General features: G+C 44.1%; 1 protein-coding gene across 4 annotated transcripts in view; it reads right to left on the bottom strand.

The window, feature by feature from the left end:
- The window catches only part of SMARCA2 (SWI/SNF related BAF chromatin remodeling complex subunit ATPase 2), a 356,753-nt gene that overhangs the window by 97,019 nt on the left and 239,223 nt on the right, over positions 1-20,511 (bottom strand). For all 4 annotated transcript variants that reach the window (XM_073542600.1, XM_073542602.1, XM_073542601.1 and 1 more), the window contains one exon: positions 16,636-16,854. In XM_073542600.1, coding sequence (XP_073398701.1) covers positions 16,636-16,854 — 219 coding nt within the window. The remainder of the gene's footprint in view (positions 1-16,635; positions 16,855-20,511) is intronic.

The following is a 20,511-nucleotide window of genomic DNA, read 5'->3' as shown; positions in this document are numbered from 1 at the left end:
GTGCCTGACAAATTTGCAGCAGATCTAAAAATTTCATTTTTAACACCAAAATGTCATATTTCCATGTCTCGATGTTATAAAATTCTATGAGGCACCTATCTGTTCAAAATACTCACTATACCCATTGATAAATTCTTTGAGGGGTCTAGTTTCCAAAATGGGGTCACTTGTGGGTGGTTTCTGCTGTTTTTACATGTCATGGGGCTCTTGAAATGCGACATGACATTCACAATCTATGGCAAATTGCGCTCTTTCCTTTCCTAGCCCTGCCATGTGCCCAAACAGAAATTTTTGGCCACATATAGAGTATAGTCACATTCGGGACAAATTGCACAATAAATTATAGGGTCCTTTTTCTCAAATTATCCATTGTGAAAATTACAAATTTGGGGCAAAAACATTTTGATTGAAAAAGTAAAAAGAACTTTTTCAATATGACGACCTAATGTTATCAAATTCTGTATTGTACCTGTGGGTTCAAAATGCTTACTATATACCAGGTTAAAATCCTTGAGGGGTGTGGTTTACAAAATGGGGTCACTTGTGTTTTTTTAACGGTTTAGGCACATCAGAGGCTCTCCAAATGCAACATGGCATCTGTTCTTGATTCCAGACATTTTTGCGTTCAAAAAGTCTAACGGTGATCATCCCTTTCTGACACCTGCAGTGCACTAAGTGGCTTACCCCCACATCTGGGGTATCGGCATACTCAGAGGAAATTAAACCACAAAATTTGTTGTGCAACTTCTCCTGTTACCCTTGAGAAAATAAAAAATAGGGCAAAAAGTACATTTTTGTGGGTAAAATGTGATTTTTTTTATTTTCACAGCTCTACGTTATAAACTTCTGCGAAGCACCTGGGGGTTCAAGGTGCTCACCACACATCTATATACATTCCTTAACGGGTCTAGTTTCCAAAATGTGGTCACTTGTGGGTATATAGGCATATCAGGAGCTTTCCAAAAGCAACATGGGGTCCACTCTATTCCAGCCAATTCTGTGTTAAAAAAGTCAAACAGTGCTACTTACCTTCCAAGACTTGCCATGCGCCCAAACAGTGAATTGTCCCGACATATAGGGTATTGGCATACTCAGAAGAAATTGCACAAAAAAATTTTAGGGTCCATTTTCTCCTGTTACCCTTGGAAAAATAACAAATTTAGAGCTAAAGTAAAATTTTTGTGAAAAAAAAGTTAATTTTTTCCTTCCAAATTGCTTTAGTTCCTGTGAAGCATCGGCAGGAATAAAACTTCTTGAATGTGGGTTTGAGCACTTTGAGGAATGGTGTCACTTTTGGGTATTTTCTATCATCTAGGCTTCAAAGTAAATTCAAATGTAATGTGGTCCCTAAAAAAAATGAACTTTTAACTTCCTAATAAAAAAAAAATATGTTTAAATAATTATACAGATATAAAGTAGACATGTGTAAAATGTTAGTTATTAACTATTTTGTGTGACATAACTTTCTGATTTAATCCCTTCTCAACAGGTGCCGTACATGTCGGATCTTTCCCTTTGATGTGGGCTCCGGTGCCGAGTCCACATCTTTCCTGGCACGTCAGCTGTTTTGAACAGATGACATGTGCCCCTAACAGCCACGGGTGGAATCGAGATCCATCAACGGCAGTTAACTTATCAAATGCAGTTAACCTGTTAAATTAAATTTAATGTGATCACGACAGAAGCGAGTCATCAATCCCGCCCATCGGCAACAGTGTCACATGAACGCAGGTTTTTGGCGGGTTGGCATGACAACCCGGGGTCTGCAGCAGAGCCCCTGTGGTTGTCAATGCCAGATTGCTATGAGCGCCATCCAGCGGTCGGCGCTCATATCAACTGCGCATTTCTGCTACACACCGGCGATCAGATCATCGCATGTGTGTAGCAGAGGCGATCAGAAGATCGCAGCTTCTAGTCTCCTATGAAGACTATTGAAGCAAGTGAAAAGTAAAAAAAAAAGTTTTAATATTAAAATATAAAAAATTAAAATCACATACCTTTCGGCCCATTCAAAATTATATAAAAAACAAAAAAACAAAAACAGTTTGATATATCAAGATATATAAAAAAAATGAAACCGATCGGTAAATGGCGTAGTGAAAAAAAAAATCATAATGCAAGAACTACGTTTTTTTGGTCATCGCAACATTGCATTAAAATGCAATAACAGGCACCTCAAGATTGTATCTACACCAAAATGGTATCATTAAAAATGTCAGCTCAACAAGCAAAAAATAGGTCCTCACCCAGCCCCAGATCACGAAAAATGGAGATGCTACGGGTCTCGGAAAATGAAGCTTTCTTTTTAAGAAACTTTGGATTTTTTTTCACCACTTAAATAAAAAAGAAACTAAACGTGTTTGGTATCTACGAACTTGTAATAACCTGGAGAATCATAACGGCAGGTCAGTTTTAGCATTTGGTAAACATGGTAAAAAAAAAAACAAAACAAAAAGACAGTTGCGGAATTGCACTTTTTTTTGCAATTTCAGCGCACATGAAATTTTTTCCCGTTTTCTAGTACACGACATGGTAAAATCAATGGTGTTATTCAAAAGTACAACTTGACCGGCTAAAACAAGCCCTCACATGGCCATATTGATGGAAAAATAAAAAAGTAATGGATCTGGGAAGCAAAATACAAAATGGGCTGCGGCGTGAAGGGCATAAGAAAAAGTTTGAAAATTATGACTTTTTACATTAAGTACAAAATGTCACAAGAAAATCTAAGAATCAGTGGGATCCGTTGAAGTGTTCCCGAGTTATTACCACATGAAGTGACACTGGTCAGATTTAAAAAATTTGGCCTGGCCATTAAGGTCAAAACTGACTCAGTCACTAAAGGGTTAAACATGTAAGGAGTCTGCTTAACTAGCGAAAATAACAATTTTTACATTTGCAAGGATAGGTGCACAGTCAGCAAACGCTGTAGATTGGATGCTGCGTACTTGAGCAGCGTTCAGATGGAGCTGCATATGGGGCGTCTATGGAGCATCTTATGGGGGCATAATCTATGGAGCATCTTATGGGGGCATAATCTATGGAGCATCTTATGGGGGCATAATCTATGAAGCATCTTATGGGGGCATAATCTATGGAGCATCTTATGGGGGCATAATCTATGGAGCATCTTATGGGGCCATAACCTTTATGTAGCAGCATATGGGGCATATTCTATGGATCATCTTATGAGGCCATTATTAACCTTTGTGCAGCATTATATGGGGTGTATTTTGTATGGAGCATCTTATGGGGCCATCATGAACTGTATGGAGAGCTATATGGGGCTTCTGATTCAATATGGATATTCAAAAACATTTAACCTACTGATGCCTCAATTAATTTTACTTTTATTGGTATCTATTTTTATTATTGAAATTTACCAGTAGCTGCTGCATTTTCCACCCTAGGCTTATACGCGAGTCAATACGTTTTCCCAGTTTTTTGTGGCAAAATTATGGTAGGGGCCTTGGGGCTTCGGCTTATACACGAGCATATATGTGTTGTTGTTTTTTCCCTCCCCCATCGCAACATTGCAATAAAATGCATTAAGAGGCGATTAAAACATGGCATCTAAACCAAAATGGCATCAGTAAAAATGCTCACTTACGGAGCAAAAAAATAAGCAATCACACAGAACTATATCCCAAAAATTGAAAGCGTTACAAGTCTTCAAAAAATGGCAACAAGTAAAGTTCTGCTTTTGCCTTTTTTTTTTTTTTACCATTAAGCCCTTTACCCCTAAGGGTGGTTTGCATGTTAATGACCAGGCCAATTATTACAATTCTGACCACTGCCCCTTTAGGAGGTAATAACTCTGGAAAGCTTCCATGGATCCCGGTGATTCTGATACTGTTTTCTCGTGACATATTGTACTTCATGATAGTGGTAAAATTTCTTTGATATGACTTGCATTTAAAAAAAAATAAAAATTGAAATTTGGTGAAAATTTGGAACATTTCGCAATTTTCCAACTTTGAATTTTCATGCCCTTAACCTCTTAAGGTCCAAGCCACTTTGTAGGTTAATGACCAGGCCTTAATTTTGAAATCGGACCACTGTCACTTTATATGGTTATCACTCTGAAAAGCTTCAACGGCTCCCGCTGATTCTGACATTGTTTTTTCGTGACATATTGTACTTCATTTTAGTGGTAAAATTTCTTCGGTATGACTTGCGTTTATTTATGAAAAAAAAGGAAATAGTGAAAATTTTTAAAATTTTTATGCCCTTAAATCAGAGAGATATGTCACAAAAAATAGTTAATAAATAACATCTCCCACATGTCTACTTTACATCTAACAAAAAAAATGTTGGTTCCAAAATTGTGTTGAAGTTATAAAGGTTAAAAGTTGACCAGCGATTTCTCATTTTTACAACACGATTTACAAAACCATTTTTTTTAGGGACCACCTCACATTTGAAGTCACTTTGAGGGGTCAATATGACAGAAAATACCCAATAGTGACACTATCTAAAAAGTGCACCCTTCAAGGTGTTCAAAACCACATTCAAGTAGTTTATTAACCCTTTAGGTAGTTCACAAGAATTGAAACTATGTGGAAGGAAAAAATGAACATTTAAATTTTTTTCCTCAAAATTTTTCTTTGGACACAATTTTAATTTGTCAAGGGTTTCAGGAGAAAATGAACCACAATATTTGTTGTGCAATTTCCCCTGAGTACAACAATACCCCATTTGTGGAGGAAGACCAGTCTTTAGGCGCACGGCAGTGCTCAGAAGGGAAGGAGCATCATTTGAGATTTTGAATGTCAAATTGGCTGGAATTGAGAGCGGACGCCATGTCGCGCTTGTACCTAAACAGTGGAAACCCCCCATAAGTGACACCATTTTGGAAACTAGACCCCCCAAGGAGCTTATCTAGATGTGTGCTGAGCACTTTGAACCCCAAGTGCATCACAGAAGTTTATAGAGCCGTAAAATTAAAAAATCATTTCTTGTTTTTTGTGGGACGAGCGGACGTTTTTATTGGTACCATTTTTGGGCATATAACGTTTTTTGATCGCTTTCTATTTCGATTTTTGTGGAGGCAGAATCAACAAAAACCAGCAATTGAGGAATTTTTTTTTCTCCTTTCCGCGTGTGGTAAAAATTAGTATGGCAGCTTTATTCTTTGGGTCACTATGATTACAGCGATACCTCATTTATATAGTTTTTTTTATGTTTAGGTGTTTTTTACACAAAAACTTTTATAGAAAAAATAATTATTTTTGCATCATTTTATTCTGCGAGCTATAACTTTTCTTTTTCCGCTGATGATGCTGTATGGCGGCTTGATTTTTGCAGGACAAGATGACGTTTTCAGTGGTACCATGTTTATTTATATTTGTCTTTTTGATCGCGTTATTGCACTTTTTCCGGAATGATGATACCGCTTGGAAAAGTATAATTTGCTACTTTTGTGGGGGTTTTTTACGGCGTTCACTGAAAGGGATAACTAGGGTGACACTTTCATAGATGGGATTTTTTTGCCGATGCGGCGATACCAAACAGGGGAATTTTTAGGGGATTTTTTAAAGTTTTTTTAAAATATTTTTTTTAAAAAATTTTTTTTACCTAGTCCCTTTATGGGACTTTCACTTTCATTTCAGGTATAATACATTGCAATGCTCCTGCATTATTCCTTATGCTGAAAGCTGCTGAGACCATGCTGTGAGCATGGTCTCAGCAGCTTTCCGTCGCTGAATGACCAAGAGGTTGTCATAACAACCCCCGGGTCATCATGGCACAGATCGGGCCCCGCGATCCAATTACAGCGCTTTCAGAAAGTTGTGGGAAGCAGGGTGTGTTACAGTCCGCGCTGCCGAGATATCCCTGAGGAAGGTGCCAGGAAGGGCGCCGAAACGAGTAGGAGGAAATAAAGGAGTACACTGCTACAACATCTTGCATCCCAGGTGATTTGTGAATCTCGGCAGCACGGACTGTAACACACCCTTCTTCCCACAACTTTCTGAAGGTTTTCCCACGCGCGACTGGTTGGTGGAGGTCCTGCAGCAGCTGATTCTGTGATATGCTCTCAAGCCAGTTGTGGGTTACACAACTGGAATAGGTGAGTGGAACTGTATTATACCGCTCATACTTCTAGTGTCACTAGTGATAGGGCACTATTGCGCCTCTTGTTCCCCCCACCATTTTTGTATTGAATCACAGCGCTTGGGGTACAGGGACCGACTGAAAGGGTCCCTGCGACGGTCTGTTAGTACACCATCTGCGGCACTAGAGACGCGTTCCGATAATACACTAGCAGCAGGGCAAGCCAGCACCTCCAATGCATACTGGCTAAGCTCTGGCCATGTATCCAGCTTAGAGACCCAAAACTTGAAGGGGGAAGAGCCGTGTGGGAGAACACTGGGAGGGCAAGACATGTAGTCTGTCACCATCTGACGGAAACGTTGCTTCCTGCTGGCTGGAGCCGTCTGTGATGGTGTAGAGATTTGTGGCGGGGACAAAAAACTTTGCCACATTTGGGCCATACTGGTCTTGCCTTTTAATGAAGCGCTGCTTCTGCTCCCTCTTTGTGTAGAGCTTCCTCCACTGCCTCGACGCACTGAGCTGCTTTGTTAAGCACTAGCAGCATGGCTCTCGGGTTGAATGGAGAACATGATGGAATGCACCAGTGTGTCTTGGTACTCCCACATTTTACGCTCCCGGTTCAACGGTGTTATGACGCTCCCGGTTCAACGGTAGCGAGGATCTAGGAGGGTGTACACCCAATAATCAGCTGTGTTGAGAATGTGGGCGATGCGGCTGTCGTTTCTCAGGCACTGCAGCATGAAATCAACCATGTGCTGCAGACTCCCAACTGCCCAAGAAACGCTGTCCCCTGCTTGAGGCGTCATCTCTGCCTGCTCTGCATCACCCCACCCTCGCTGTACATACTGACTACTAGAGCATTGTGTACCTCCCTCCTCTGGACAGATGTCTTCCTCCTCCATTGACTCCTCCTCACAAAGTGTCCCCTGCCTAGGCCTTTGTGAGGAACCACGCTGCGCAGACTGTCCAGAAGCAGATGGCATTTATTATTATTATTATTATTTATTGTTATAGCGCCATTTATTCCATGGCGCTTTACATGTGAGGAGGGGTATACATACAAACAAGTACAATAATCTTAAACAATACAAGTCATAACTGGTACAGGAGGAGAGAGGACCCTGCCCGCGAGGGCTCACAATCTTCAAGGGATGGGTGATAATACAGTAGGCGAGGGTAGAGCTGGTCGTGCAGCGGTTTGGTCGATCGGTGGTTACTGCAGGTTATAGGCTTGTCGGAAGAGGTGGGTCTTCAGGCTCTTTTTGAAGGTTTCGATGGTAGGTGAGAGTCTGATATGTTGTGGTAGAGAGTTCCAGAGTAGGGGTGATGCGCGAGAGAAATCTTGTATGCGATTGTGGGAAGAGGAGATAAGAGGGGAGTAAAGAAGGAGATCTTGTGAGGATCGGAGGTTGCGTGCAGGAAAGTACCGGGAGACGAGGTCACAGATGTATGGAGGTGACAGGTTGTGGATTGCTTTGTATGTCATGGTTAGGGTTTTGTAATGGAGTCTCTGGGCAATTGGGAGCCAGTGAAGGGATTGACAGAGGGGAGAAGCTGGGGAATAGCGGGGGGACAGGTGGATTAGTCGGGCAGCAGAGTTTAGAATAGATTGGAGGGGTGCGAGAGTGTTTGAGGGGAGGCCACAGAGCATGAGGTTGCAGTAGTCAAGGCGAGAGATGATGAGGGCATGGACTAGGGTTTTTGCAGATTCTTGGGTGAGGAATGAACGGATGCGTGAAATGTTTTTGAGTTGAAGTCGGCAGGAAGTGGAAAGGGTTTGGATATGTGGTTTGAAGGAGAGATCAGCGTCAAGGATTACTCCGAGGCAGCGAGCTTGTGGGACTGGGGAGAGTGGGCAGTCATTTACTGTAATTGATAGGTTCGTAGGGGGGGTCACGTGAGATGGGGGAAAGATGATGAATTCTGTTTTTTCCATGTTGAGTTTCAGATATCTAGTGGAGAAGAAGGATGAAATAGTGGACAGACATTGAGGGATTCTGGTTAGTAGGGAGGTGATATCTGGTCCAGAGATGTAGATCTGTGTGTCGTCAGCATAAAGATGATACTGAAAGCCATGAGATTCTATGAGCTGTCCCAGGCCAAAGGTGTAAATAGAGAACAGCAGGGGCCCAAGGACTGAACCTTGTGGGACTCCGACAGATAGGGGGCGAGGTGAGGAGGTGGTGTGTGAGTGGGAGACGCTGAATGTCCGGTCTGTTAGGTATGATGAGATCCAGGAGAGGGCCAAGTCTGTGATGCCGAGGGATGAGAGGGTCTGTAATAATAGGGAATGGTCCACTGTGTCAAAGGCAGCCGACAGGTCCAGGAGGAGGAGGACAGAGTAGTGTCGCTTGCTCTTGGCAGTTAAGAGGTCATTGGTGACCTTAGTAAGGGCAGTTTCAGTGGAGTGGTGTGACCGGAAGCCAGATTGTAAGCGGTCGAAGAGGGAGCAAGAAGAGAGATGGGAGGACAGTTCAAGGTAGACGTGTTGTTCCAGTAGCTTGGAGGCGTATGGGAGAAGTGATATAGGGCGATAGCTAGATACAGAGGATGGGTCAAGAGAGGGCTTTTTGAGGATAGGTGTGATGGAGGCATGTTTAAAGCTTGAGGGGAAAACCCCAGTTGTTAGTGACAGGTTGAAGAGATGGGTTAGGGTTGGGATGAAGACTGTGGTGAGGTTTGGGATGAAGTGGGATGGGATCGGGTCGAGTGCACAGGTGGTGAGATGTGATCTTGAGAGTAGAGTGGAGAGTCGATCTTCTGTAATGGTGGAGAAGTTGGTTTTGAAGGTGGAGGGCTGGGAAGTCGGGAGGAAGGGCTCTGGGGGTTGTTGACCAAAACTGTCCCTGATGTTATCAATTTTCTGCTTGAAAAATGAGGCAAAGTCTTCAGCTGAGATGAGTGGGGAGGGAGGAGGTGCTGGGGGGCGGAGGAGAGAATTGAAGGTGTTGAATAACTGTTTAGGGTTGTGAGACAGGGAGGATATGAGAGATGAGAAGTAGGTTTGTTTAGCTGTGGCGAGTGTGGTCTTGAAAGTAGTGAGGGACTGTTTGAATGCGATGAAGTGCTTGTTGGAGTGGGATCTTTTCCATCTGCGCTCAGCAGCCCTGGAAGCTCGCCTCAGCTCTTTGGTCAGGCTGGTGTGCCAGGGCTGTCTGTTGATTTTGCGAGTTTTGGTATGTGTAAGTGGGGCAGCGGATTCCAAAGCTGCAGCTATTGTGGTGTTATATAGAGCGGCAACGTCATCCGCATTGTGTAAGGAACTTATATCTGTAAGAGGGAGGAGGGATTCAGAGAATGAGTGTAGGTCAAGGTGTTTAAGATTCCTGCGAGGGTGTGAAAGTTTGTGGGGTGGGGATTGTAGACATGGAGTGAAGAGGGAAGAGAATGTGAGCAGGTTGTGGTCAGAGAGAGGAAGAGGTGAGTTAGAGAGGTTAGATAGGGAGCAGAGGCGGGTGAAGATGAGGTCCAGTGTGTGGCCATCTTTGTGGGTGGCTGTAGAAGACCATTGAGTGAGGCCGAAGGAGGAAGTGAGAGATAGAAGTTTAGTGGCAGCTGAGAGGGAAGTGTCGATGGGGATGTTGAAGTCGCCCATGATGATAGTAGGGATGTCCGCGGAAAGGAAATGAAGTAACCAGGTGGTGAAGTGGTCAAAGAAGGTGGTGGCTGGCCCTGGGGGGCGGTAGATGACAGCCAGTTGGAGGTTGGAGGGGGAGTAGATGCGCACAGAGTGCACCTCAAAGGAAGGGAGGGTAACAGAGGGTGGCAGTGGGATTGGGGTGAAGGAGCAGGTATCTGACAGGAGAAAACCAACTCCTCCACCATGTTTGCTGCTGGGGCGGGGGGTGTGAGAAAGGTGGAAGCCGCCATACGAAAGTGCAGCAGGAGAGGCTGTGTCAGAAGGGGTGAGCCAGGTTTCGGTGATGGCGAGGAAGGAGAGTTTGGTAGTAACAAAAAGATCATGGATGTAGGAAAGCTTGTTGCAGACAGAGCGAGCGTTCCACAGAGCTCCTGTTAGTGGGACTGGGGAAGCGGGGGCTGGGTGAATGGGTATAAGGTTGGAGAGGTTACGGAAGGTTGTGATAGAGTGTGGATGGGAGGTAGAAATGACTGTGGGAATGTGGTGAGGAGGACCAGGATTTGGGGAGATATCGCCAGCAGTGAGAAGGAGCAGAGAAAGTGTTAGCAGGTGGGAGCAGGAGAGGGCATGAGGGGGCTGTCTGTGTTTGGAGACAGAGGATTGTATGTTAAGGAACAGTTTTGAGGCGGAGGTGAGGTGGATGGGGAGGATTGAAGAAGAGATGAACAGTTCCTTACTAGGAGTAGGGATTAGGGGAATTAGCAGAAAGTGAAGGATTATTGGGGTGAAAGTGAAAACAAACAGAAACATTGTTTACAGGGACTGTGTCCAGTTACCTTCAGTTCCCTTCTGGTTCAATTCTGGTTTTAATTCTTAAATTAATCTTCACACTTCTAGCACACACTTATAGCAATCACAATGCAGACTGAAGTCTATGCAGACTTGTGCTCTGCAATATATGTACTTTTGTGACTACTCATCCTCCACCTCTTCCACAACCTCCTCCCTTAGTGCTTGCATTGTTTTTTGAAGCAGGCAGATAATGGGGATAGTCATGCTGACTAGTGCATCATCTGCACTCGCCATCCGCGTGGAATCATCGAAGGCACGCAAAACGTGGCAGATGTCCACTCAGTGGTGGTGAAGTGTGAACGGCGCGCAGTGCGACTTGTTTGCGCCTGATGCAGCTGGTACGCCATTACTGCTGCCAGCTGCTCACACAACCTCTCAAACATAAGTAACGGTGAATTCCACCTGGTGGGTAGGTCACATATGATGCGATGTTCCGGAAGGCGGAATCGGCGCTGCAGAGGTGCAATGCGCGATCTTGCCATGCTGAAACGCCGCAAGTTAGCGCACTCTATGCGGACCTTGTGCAGCAGTGCATCAAGATCCTGATAGTCCCTCAAAAAACTCTGCACGACCAAGTTGAGCACATGTGCCAGACACGGGATGTGAGTGAGGTTGCCTAGGCCCAGAGCTGCCACCAGATTTCGGCTATAGTCACACACTACCATGCCTGGCTGGAGATTCGCTGGCAAAAACCACACGTCGCTCTCCTGCTTGATGGCACTACAGAGCTCCTGCGCTGTGTGGCTTGGATTCCCCAAAGAAATTAATTTCAATACGGCCTGTTGACGTTTGGCCACGGCTGTGCTCATATCGGTCGTAACAGGTAAGCGTTCACGGGCCCATGTGGAGGTAGACTGTGACGGCTCCTGCAGCGCTGATTCAGAGGAACTAGAGTATGAGGAGGAGTCAATGTGTACAGCCTGGATTCCTGCAATCCTTGGAGTAGGCAGAAAACGTACAGCGCCACTCTCAAGATCTGTACCCGGCTCCACAACATTTACCCAATGGGAAGTGAGGGAAAGCTATCGTCCCTGTCCATGGTTACTGGTCCACGCATCGGTGGTCAGGTGGACCTTGCTACTGACTGCGTTTAAGTAATGCATGTTTAATTTTTCCCTCCACATGCTTTTGCAGGGCAGGGACGGCTTGCCTGCTGAAATAAAAGCGGCTGGGCACGTTGCATTGTGGGACTGCCAATGCCATGAAGTTACGGAAGGTGTCAGTCTCCACCAGCCTGAATGACAGCATTTCAAGGGACAGTAGTTTTGCAATGCCAGCATTCAGAGTCTGTGCTCGGGGGTGGTTTGCCGAGTATGGGCACCTTTTCTCCCATGCCTGTGCTACCGATGGCTGTAGAGTGGCCTGGGAGTGTGAGGATGACAGGGAACGTGGTGCTGTGGGTGGAATGACACTGTGTCTCTGTACAACAGTGCCAGAGGTTCTTCCACGGCGATCCTGTGAGGAAGCCGAACCAGCTGTGTGTGAGCTGGAGGAAGAGGCTACAACACGAGCTGAAGAGGTGGTAGGTGGTGCTGTAGGTTGGCCTAGGTCTTCAGTGTGTCTTTGTAACTCCACCACGTGCTTGGTCCGAACAGGTTTCCACATATTTGTGGTATTGAGGTTGCTGGCACTTTTCCCTCTTTTCACTTTCTGATTACACAGCTTGCATTTGACAAAGCAAATGTCATCTGCAACTGTGTCAAAAAAGGACCAGGCACTGCAAGTCTTGGGAGCGCCCGTTTTGGGTTTTGGAAGAGGCATGCTCCTAATGGGTGCCGAAGTTTAGGCTACAGGCAACCAAGTTTGCCCCCTCCCTCTCCCTCCTTTTTTGGCCGTTCAGGGAATCTCTTACTTAGAGCTGCTCCCACGACCTTCCTGTACCTCACGCCATGATGTGTCAAGGACCTCATCATCTTCAGTACCCTCTTCAAACGACTGCTTCTCCTGGGTAGTCTCGACAGCACAGTACGCACCAGAAAGTGGCACCCGAGTCTCATCAGATGCGTACTGAGGTGTGCTGACCATAGGCACTGGCCCACCCGCCTCTTCAGATTCAGAGAGACAAAGCTGTTGCGCATCACTGCATACTACCTCTTCTTCAAATTCTCGAATGCTGCTTGGCTGGCCCCCTCTTTCCAAGTCAACAGATTCAGAGAACAGAAGTAGAGATGGCTCCTGTCCAGGGCGCTCTGACTGCCTGGGCCATTTGGCAGGTGGTGAAGAGACAGATGGGTGCTCTTCAGTGCTCTGAGACCGGAGAGGATCTGGAACTAATTGAAGTCGATGCGTTAGCTGCCATCCATCCGACAATGGCTTCAATTTGTTCGTCCCGCAGCAGTGGGGTACGGCGAGCTAATATGAAGCTGCGCATAAAGGACTGTTCCCTGGGAAAACTGGGGGATGCTGAGTCACTGGTGCCCGCAGCAGGCACCGAATCCCCACATCCTCTCCCTGAAGAAACTCCACGCCCACGTGCCTTACTCCCTGCCGTCTTCATCTTGGTAGACTGATAAAGATAGGCAGAAAAGTACTAAGGGCTGCTAACAGGTATAAGAAACACTAATTTTATAAAGTGTGGACTAGACTTTAATATGAGCTAATGTGGTCTACACAACTGTAAAGTGGAGTGTTTGGTGAACTTTATTAACTTTTTTTTTTTTTCTTCACAAAAAGACACTGGAAGTGCCCAAAGATGTAAATAAAACCGATAGTATCACAAACTTTTGTAGCTATTACAATGCAGGAAGGTAACCTACAATGCAATAGATGAGGCTCCAAAAATAGGCTAATACTAATCTGGCTGGGGCTGCAGGGCACAAGCCAGCAGAAAGGCTCCTCTATCTACTCCTATATAGTGTTTGCAAATATTCTAGCTGGATACGGATGGAACCACACTAACAGGAGAAATCTGAAAAAATGAGCAGCACTAATGCAAAAAAGAACAATGTATGAGGCAGTGACGCACACTGAGCGGACTACAACCGGAGGTGGCTGCATTCACACAGTACAGCGTGAGCTGCATTCACACACAGAGACCTCGCAGACAGCCGTGAACAGCGCTGCAAGGCAAAAGAAAGCTACAGCGGTTGATAAAGTAGCCTGGGTAAAGTACAATATAGCAAATCGCTAGGTCACACTGTCCCTCAGAACAGCAGCGTCCTATCCCTAACTGAATTCAGAGCAGAGTGGCGGCGGCTGCTTTTATAGTGCATCATGACATCATTTCAGCAGCCAATCATAGCCATGCCAGTAGTTACATGCCTAACATGCTCTAACAGGATGTGCCCACACTTCTTAGGATCCTCATTGGCTGAATAAAATCAAACTGGCTCATTGCATTATGGGAACTTCCGATTCCGGTATTCGATATACTAAAAGTATCGGAACTCAGTATCGGAATTCCGATACAGCGAATATCGGCCGATACCCGATATTGCAGTATCGGAATGCTCAACACTATGCATGACCTAAAAGGAGGGTAAAGACTAATACCATGAGTCACCACAAATACAGATATATAATATTTCATGGAGTGTCTTACCCGAATGTAATAAAAATAAATATATAGAAGCAAAGGGTTTAAATCACTCCCTTCAGGAACATGTATTACACTGCTTAAAAGATGCACATGAAGCTTACAGATAACCCACATGGTCTAAGCCCCTAACGTGAGGAAACAGAGGTATAGGCTAAAATAGCCTCCTACAATGATCAGCACATGTTTACACTAGTGATATACAAAACCCATGTAGAGAGAGGTTTAGGCTGAAATAGCCTTCTATAGTAATCAGCACATGTTCACATTAGCGATATACAAAACCCATGTAGAGTGGAGCAGGCAGGGTGGAAGGACCCGACGCGTATCGCCACACTTGGTGGCTTCGTCAGGGGTCACTGTCATCGGGGGGGACCCCATTTCTCTCTCAACTGATTTGCGATCCCATCAGAGGAGAGAGAAATGGAAAATCTGACTTTTTTGTGTGGTCATTATACCGTTAATAACGGCGATCGTAACATCGGAGTCGGTAAAATCCGACCCGAATCGTGTTCTCTGGGGTCTCGGCTACCCCGGCAGCCGTGACCCCGGAGAAATCCCTACGCTGGGGGTGTTATAACCTTAAACCTCAGCGCCGTTAAAAAGAGGCGCGGTGGTTTAAGTACCCCTAACTGGCACAGTTAAAAGACGTATTGGCGGTCGTTAAGGGGTTAAATGTAACTTATCATTCTCCCCTGCTCGCACCTATCACCGGCGGGGTAGGGGAGAATGATGAGAGTTGTGTTCAGCACCCAGCACCGGGGAACAGCGCTTACTGCAACACTTCTTCCCTGGCGCCCGTCCGTGTGGTACTGATGTGGCACACACATGCCACACATGTGCCTCAAGTATTACACACACGGACACTGACATCTCCAGTACCGTAAATATCAGGACATATGAAAGAGGCCTTATAGCGGGTTTTTATGTTTGGCAGCTGTCACACACTAAAGGATGATTTTATTGCAAAAAATAGTTTTGCATCACCACATTTTGAGAGCTACAATTTTTCCATATTTTGGACCACAATGTCACGTGAGGTCTTGTTTTTTTTGCGGGACGAGCTGATGTTTTTATTGGTACCATTATTGGGCACATCACATTTTTTAATTGCTTTCTATTCCGATTTTTTGGAAACAGGATGAGCAAAAAAACAGCAATTCATGAATTTCTTTTTTTTTGGGGGGGGGGGGGGGCCTTAACACTGTTCCGCGTGTGGTAAAATTGATAAGGCAGTTTTATTCTCAGGGTCAGTAAGATTACGGCGATACCTCATTTATATAATTATTTTTTATGTTTCGGCGCTTATATATAATATGAACTATTTTATAGAAAAAATAATTGTGCATCACTTTATTCTGAGAGCTATTTTTGACAGTACCATGTTTATTTATATCCGTCTATTTGATTGCGTGTTATTCCACTTTTTGTTCGGTGGTATGATCATAAAGCATTGTTTTTTTTGCCTTTTTTATGGTGTTCACTAAGGGGGTTAACTAGTGGGACAGTTTTATAGATTGGGTTGTTATGGATGCGGCGATACCAAATGTGTGTACTTTTATTGCTTAGATTTTTTTCATTCAAATATTTATTTTGTGATAGAATATTGATTCTTTTAAATTATTTTTTAAGAAATTTTACAATTATTTAAATCTTTTTTTGCGGGTTGATCACTTCTATAGCATGCAGTCAAAGCAGCATCTGCATGCTATAGAAGATGTCAGCGCTGCAATCCCAGCACACTGACCTGAGAGAATTCCTGACATGCACTGCGCATGACAGGAAATTTCTTAAGCTCTGGTAACCCGGATGTCGTCATGACGACATCGGGTTACCATGGCAGCGATTGTGAGTCCGTGTCAAGCCGAGGTGACTCCGATCCAAAGGCAGAGGGGCAGTCAGCCCTCCGCCTGCTCCTGGAATGCTGCGATCGTGTTTTATCGCGGCATTTCGGGGGTTAAAGTGCCGAAAGCTGTCTGTGACCACTCCTGGCACTTAGCACAGGGTGTCAGCTGTGAGAATCAGCTGACACGTGGCCGCACACCACCCTTCTGCGCGGCCAATCGCTATGACGTACTATTCCGTCCACTGTCAAATTGTGCCGGGTCACATGGACGGTATAGTACGTCTCATGGCAGAAAGGAGTTAAAATAAAAAACAAGAAAAAAAAAATGTGCATATTTAGTGTCTGCATAATCGTTCTGACCTGGAGTGATTTAATTATATTGCCAGGTCAGTTTTTTTCGCATAATGGATATGGTAAAAAAAAAAAAAAAAAAAAAAAAAAAACTATTGTGAAAACGACCTTGGAATTTTTTCCCCTTTTCTAGTGCATTACATGATAAAAATGAAGGAGGTCATTCGAAAGTACAACTCGACCCACAAAAACCAAGCCCTCAGATGGCAATGTGGATGACAATGATAAAATAAAAAAGTTATGGCTAAACAGGAAGAAAAACTAAAAACTTTGGCTGTGGTGTGACTGAGTTCAATAAAGAAATGCTGGGCATTCAGTATGTTAAAGTGTTACGACAGTCGTCATTTTTAAACATAGAACAGAACTATAAAAAAAAAATTACCATAACATTTTAATTACAGTTAAAAAGAAACTTACCCTAAGCCACTGTTTATCTGTCAGTGCATCACTGTAATCCACATCACGACGTTGACGGGACCCTCTGCCAAATATTTTTTCCTCTTCCTCCTCACAAGTCAGTCGTTCAACTTCAGCGTCATCTTTAATGATCCAGGAGGGAAGGTCATCTTCTTCCATTAAACGAGGCTTGCGATTTGGATTTCGGGCATCCTCTCTGCGCCGATCTAAATCCATGCGCTAGGAAACACACACCAAGAGTTAGCAAATATGGACAGGAAAGATATATATTAATATTATTTATTGTTATAGCGCCATTTATTCCATGGCGCTTTACATGTAAGGAGGGGTATACATAATAAAAACAAGTACAATAATGTAACAATACAAGTCATTACTGGTACAGGAGGAGAGAGGACCCTGCCCGCGAAGGCTCACAATCTACAAGGGATGGGTGAGAATACAGTAGACGAGGGTAAAGCTGGTCATGCAGCGGTTTGGTCGATCGGTGGTTACTGCAGGTTATAGGCTTGTCGGAAGAGGTAGGTCTTCAGGCTCTTTTTGAAGGTTTCGATGGTAGGTGAGAGTCTGATATGTTGTGGTAGAGAGTTCCAGAGTAGGGGTGATGCGCGAGAGAAATCTTGTATGCGATTGTGGGAAGAGGAGATAAGAGGGGAGTAGAGAAGGAGATCTTGTGAGGATCGGAGGTTGCGTGCAGGAAAGTACCGGGAGACGAGGTCACAGATGTATGGAGGAGACAGGTTGTTATATCTTTGTATCGTGTTAGCCAGTGGATAGAAAATATTTAGAATTGAGAGTTCTCAGTGGCTGATACTTTTTAATGATTAACTGAAAAGATGGTAACAAATTGCAAGCTTTGGAGACTACTCAGGTCTCTTCATCAGGCTAGACTAATACAACATCTGAAGAATCACATATTTATACACAAAACAGCACAGAAATAACGCAATAGATAAGACAAGTGACATGAAGCAGAATTGTCATTGTGGGAGAGGGATAAAACATAATTATTGGAACAGTTCATAGATAAGGAGTCTGGATGTTTTATTGTCCTCTGATTGGGGTCTGGTTCTGTGTTGTGATGCCCCCAGAAGGTCTGAAGAGCAAAATCCTTAATTGCTGTAAAAAGACAAATCCATGAGACACATTCATTCCTGCAGTGTGTCAAAGGTTGTCATAAATTTATACTCCCAGACCCTCCTGTCTCTGAGACTTGAAGTTGCCTTTTAATACAAGTAATTTAATGTCCATCATGCTATGACCAGGGATACAAAAATGTTTTTCCACAGGTAGATCCATTCTTTTTTCTCTTATTGTGTGGCAATGAGAATTCATCCTTGTTCTCAGTTTTTACCTGGTCTCCCCCACATACAGACCCCCAGTTGGGCATTTAGTACAAATAATTAAGTACACCACATTAGATGTGATGCAGCTGAAAGTACCTGGGATCTTGTAGTCCTGTTGTGAATTGGGGATCTTTACCTTGTCCGTGGTCATTATAAATGAACAGGTTTTACATTTTTTCTGGTTCCAAGAAAAGGTTCCTGGCAACTATTGGGGAGGACAGGGAGCTTCTGACCTATTGAATAAACTAGCAGCAATAGGTCCTCTACCAGAAGGAACCTCACCCACAATTGCTTTGAATTTGACAAGATCTATCTACAGCAGACTGGCACAGGTATGGAAAGTAAAATGGCTCCACAGTATGCAAATCTTTTCATGGCCAAGCTTGAATGCGACTTGTTGTCCTCATGTTTCATCATGCCTCTGGCCTACTATGGCCTACTACCGCTACATTGATAATCATCTGGACGGAGTGTGAGCAACAGCTAAAGAAGTTCCACGAACAGTTTACTCAATATGATCCCACCATCAAGTTAACACTCAACTACTCCAGCACTGAAATTAACTTTTTGGACACCATCATTAAGCTAAAGAACAATGAAAGAGAGACATCCCTGTATCAGAAGCCAATCGACTGTCCAACATACAGTACCTTAAATGGGAGAGTTTCCATCCAAAACACAAAAAAAACACTCTATTGTCTACAGCAGGGGTCTCAAACTCGCGGGCCAACTGCGGCACTCGGAACAATAGTTTGCGGCCCTCATTTCATGGGCCCTCAGGACAATAGTTTGCGGCCCTCACCTCGGCTGGGATCACATGCGAGAAACAAGGCCGAGTCTCACATGTGAAATCCCAGTCACACATAGTACCGCTCATTAAGGTCATGAATATGGACGCCACTCCACTCTCATAGGCGTGGCGCCCATATTCATGAGCATAATGAGCGGTACCACGTGACGTGTGACCGCGCGCTCATACAGGAAGATGTCGACTCTGGACCATCGGAGCTGCAGCAGGAGGAGGTGAGTATGATGATGGCTAGACAGTCACAGCAGCCTGCTGTCAGCAGGCAAGGTGTATGAGTCACACTCACAACACATGCAGCAGGATCATCCAAGCAGGGACCGGACCGTGCCACAGACTCCGGTGCGCCGGGTTCAGAATGAGCGGTGGGGCTGTGCGGTATATTGTTCTTGGAGGCGGGACATCAGCGGGCCTTATTGTGAACTTGCGCCATTTTATTTATTACTGATTGATTTATTTTTTACTTATGATTTTGTTTATTTTTTTAACACAAAATAAGATGAAAAAATAAAGACATTTGATAACATTGGAATGTTTTTGTAAGAGCTTTTCTTGTGAAAAACCTGATGCGGCCCAGCCTCACCCAGATTCTACCTCCAGCGGCCCCCGGGTAAATTGAGTTTGAGACCCCTGGTCTACAGCCAAACCATCGGATACAAACATATATGTTGCAACCCCATGGATAGAGACAAAACACTTTGGTCGCCTCAGAAAGACCTTTTTGAATCAGGGCTACCATCCAAGAACAATTGAAAAACAAATTACAAGAGCCACCAGAATATCAAGGAATCACCTGCTACATTACAAAGCTAAAGATGAAAATAACCGGGTGCCTCTAGTGGTCACCTACAATCCAAATCTGGAGGTGCTAAGGGGGAGCTGCATGGAAATTACAACCTTTACTACAAAAAGATGCCCGATTACAATGCATATTTCCAGAAGCCCCACTGCTGTGTTTTAGGCAGCCCCCAAGTTTAAGAAGCATCATTGTCAGAAGCTCCCTGTCCTCCTCAACAGTTGCAGGAACCTTTCCTTACAACCAGAAAAAATGTAAAGCCTGTTCATTTATAATGACCACGGACAAGATAAAGATCCCCATCTCACATCAGGACTACAAGATCCCAGGTACTTTCAGCTCCATCACATCTAATGTGATGTACTTATTTATACTAAATGTTAACTGGGGGTCTGTATGTAGGGGAGACCAGGCAAAATCTGAGAACAAGGATGAATTCTCATTGCCACACAATAAGAGAAAAAAAGAATGGATCTACCTGGTTTTTTGTATCCCCGGTCACAGCATGAGGGACATTAAGTTACTTGTAGTAAAAGGTAACTTCAAGTCTCAGAGACAAGAGGGTCTGGGAGTATAAATTTATGACAACCTTTGACACACTCAGTGCAGGAATGAAAGTGACTCATGGATTTATGTCTTTTTATATAAATTAAGGAATTTGCTCTTCAGACCTTCTGGGGGCATCACAACAGACCAAGACCCCAATCAGAGGACAATAAAACATCCAGACTCCTTATCTATGAACTGTTCCAATATTTATGTTCATCCCTCTCCAATAATGACAATTCTGCTTCACATCACTTGACTTATCTATTACGTTATTTCTGTGCTGTTTTGTGTATAAATATGTGATTCTTCAGATGTTGTATTAGTCAAGCCTGATGAAGAGCGCTGAGTAGTTTCGAAAACTTGCAATTTGTTACCATTTT

This window comes from Dendrobates tinctorius, unplaced genomic scaffold, assembly GCF_039654945.1.
Source record: "Dendrobates tinctorius isolate UK_male_01 unplaced genomic scaffold, ASM3965494v1 ptg000128l, whole genome shotgun sequence".
In the NCBI taxonomy this organism is placed as follows: Eukaryota; Metazoa; Chordata; class Amphibia; order Anura; family Dendrobatidae; genus Dendrobates; species Dendrobates tinctorius.
This window is presented reverse-complemented; position numbering and strand designations above follow the sequence as displayed.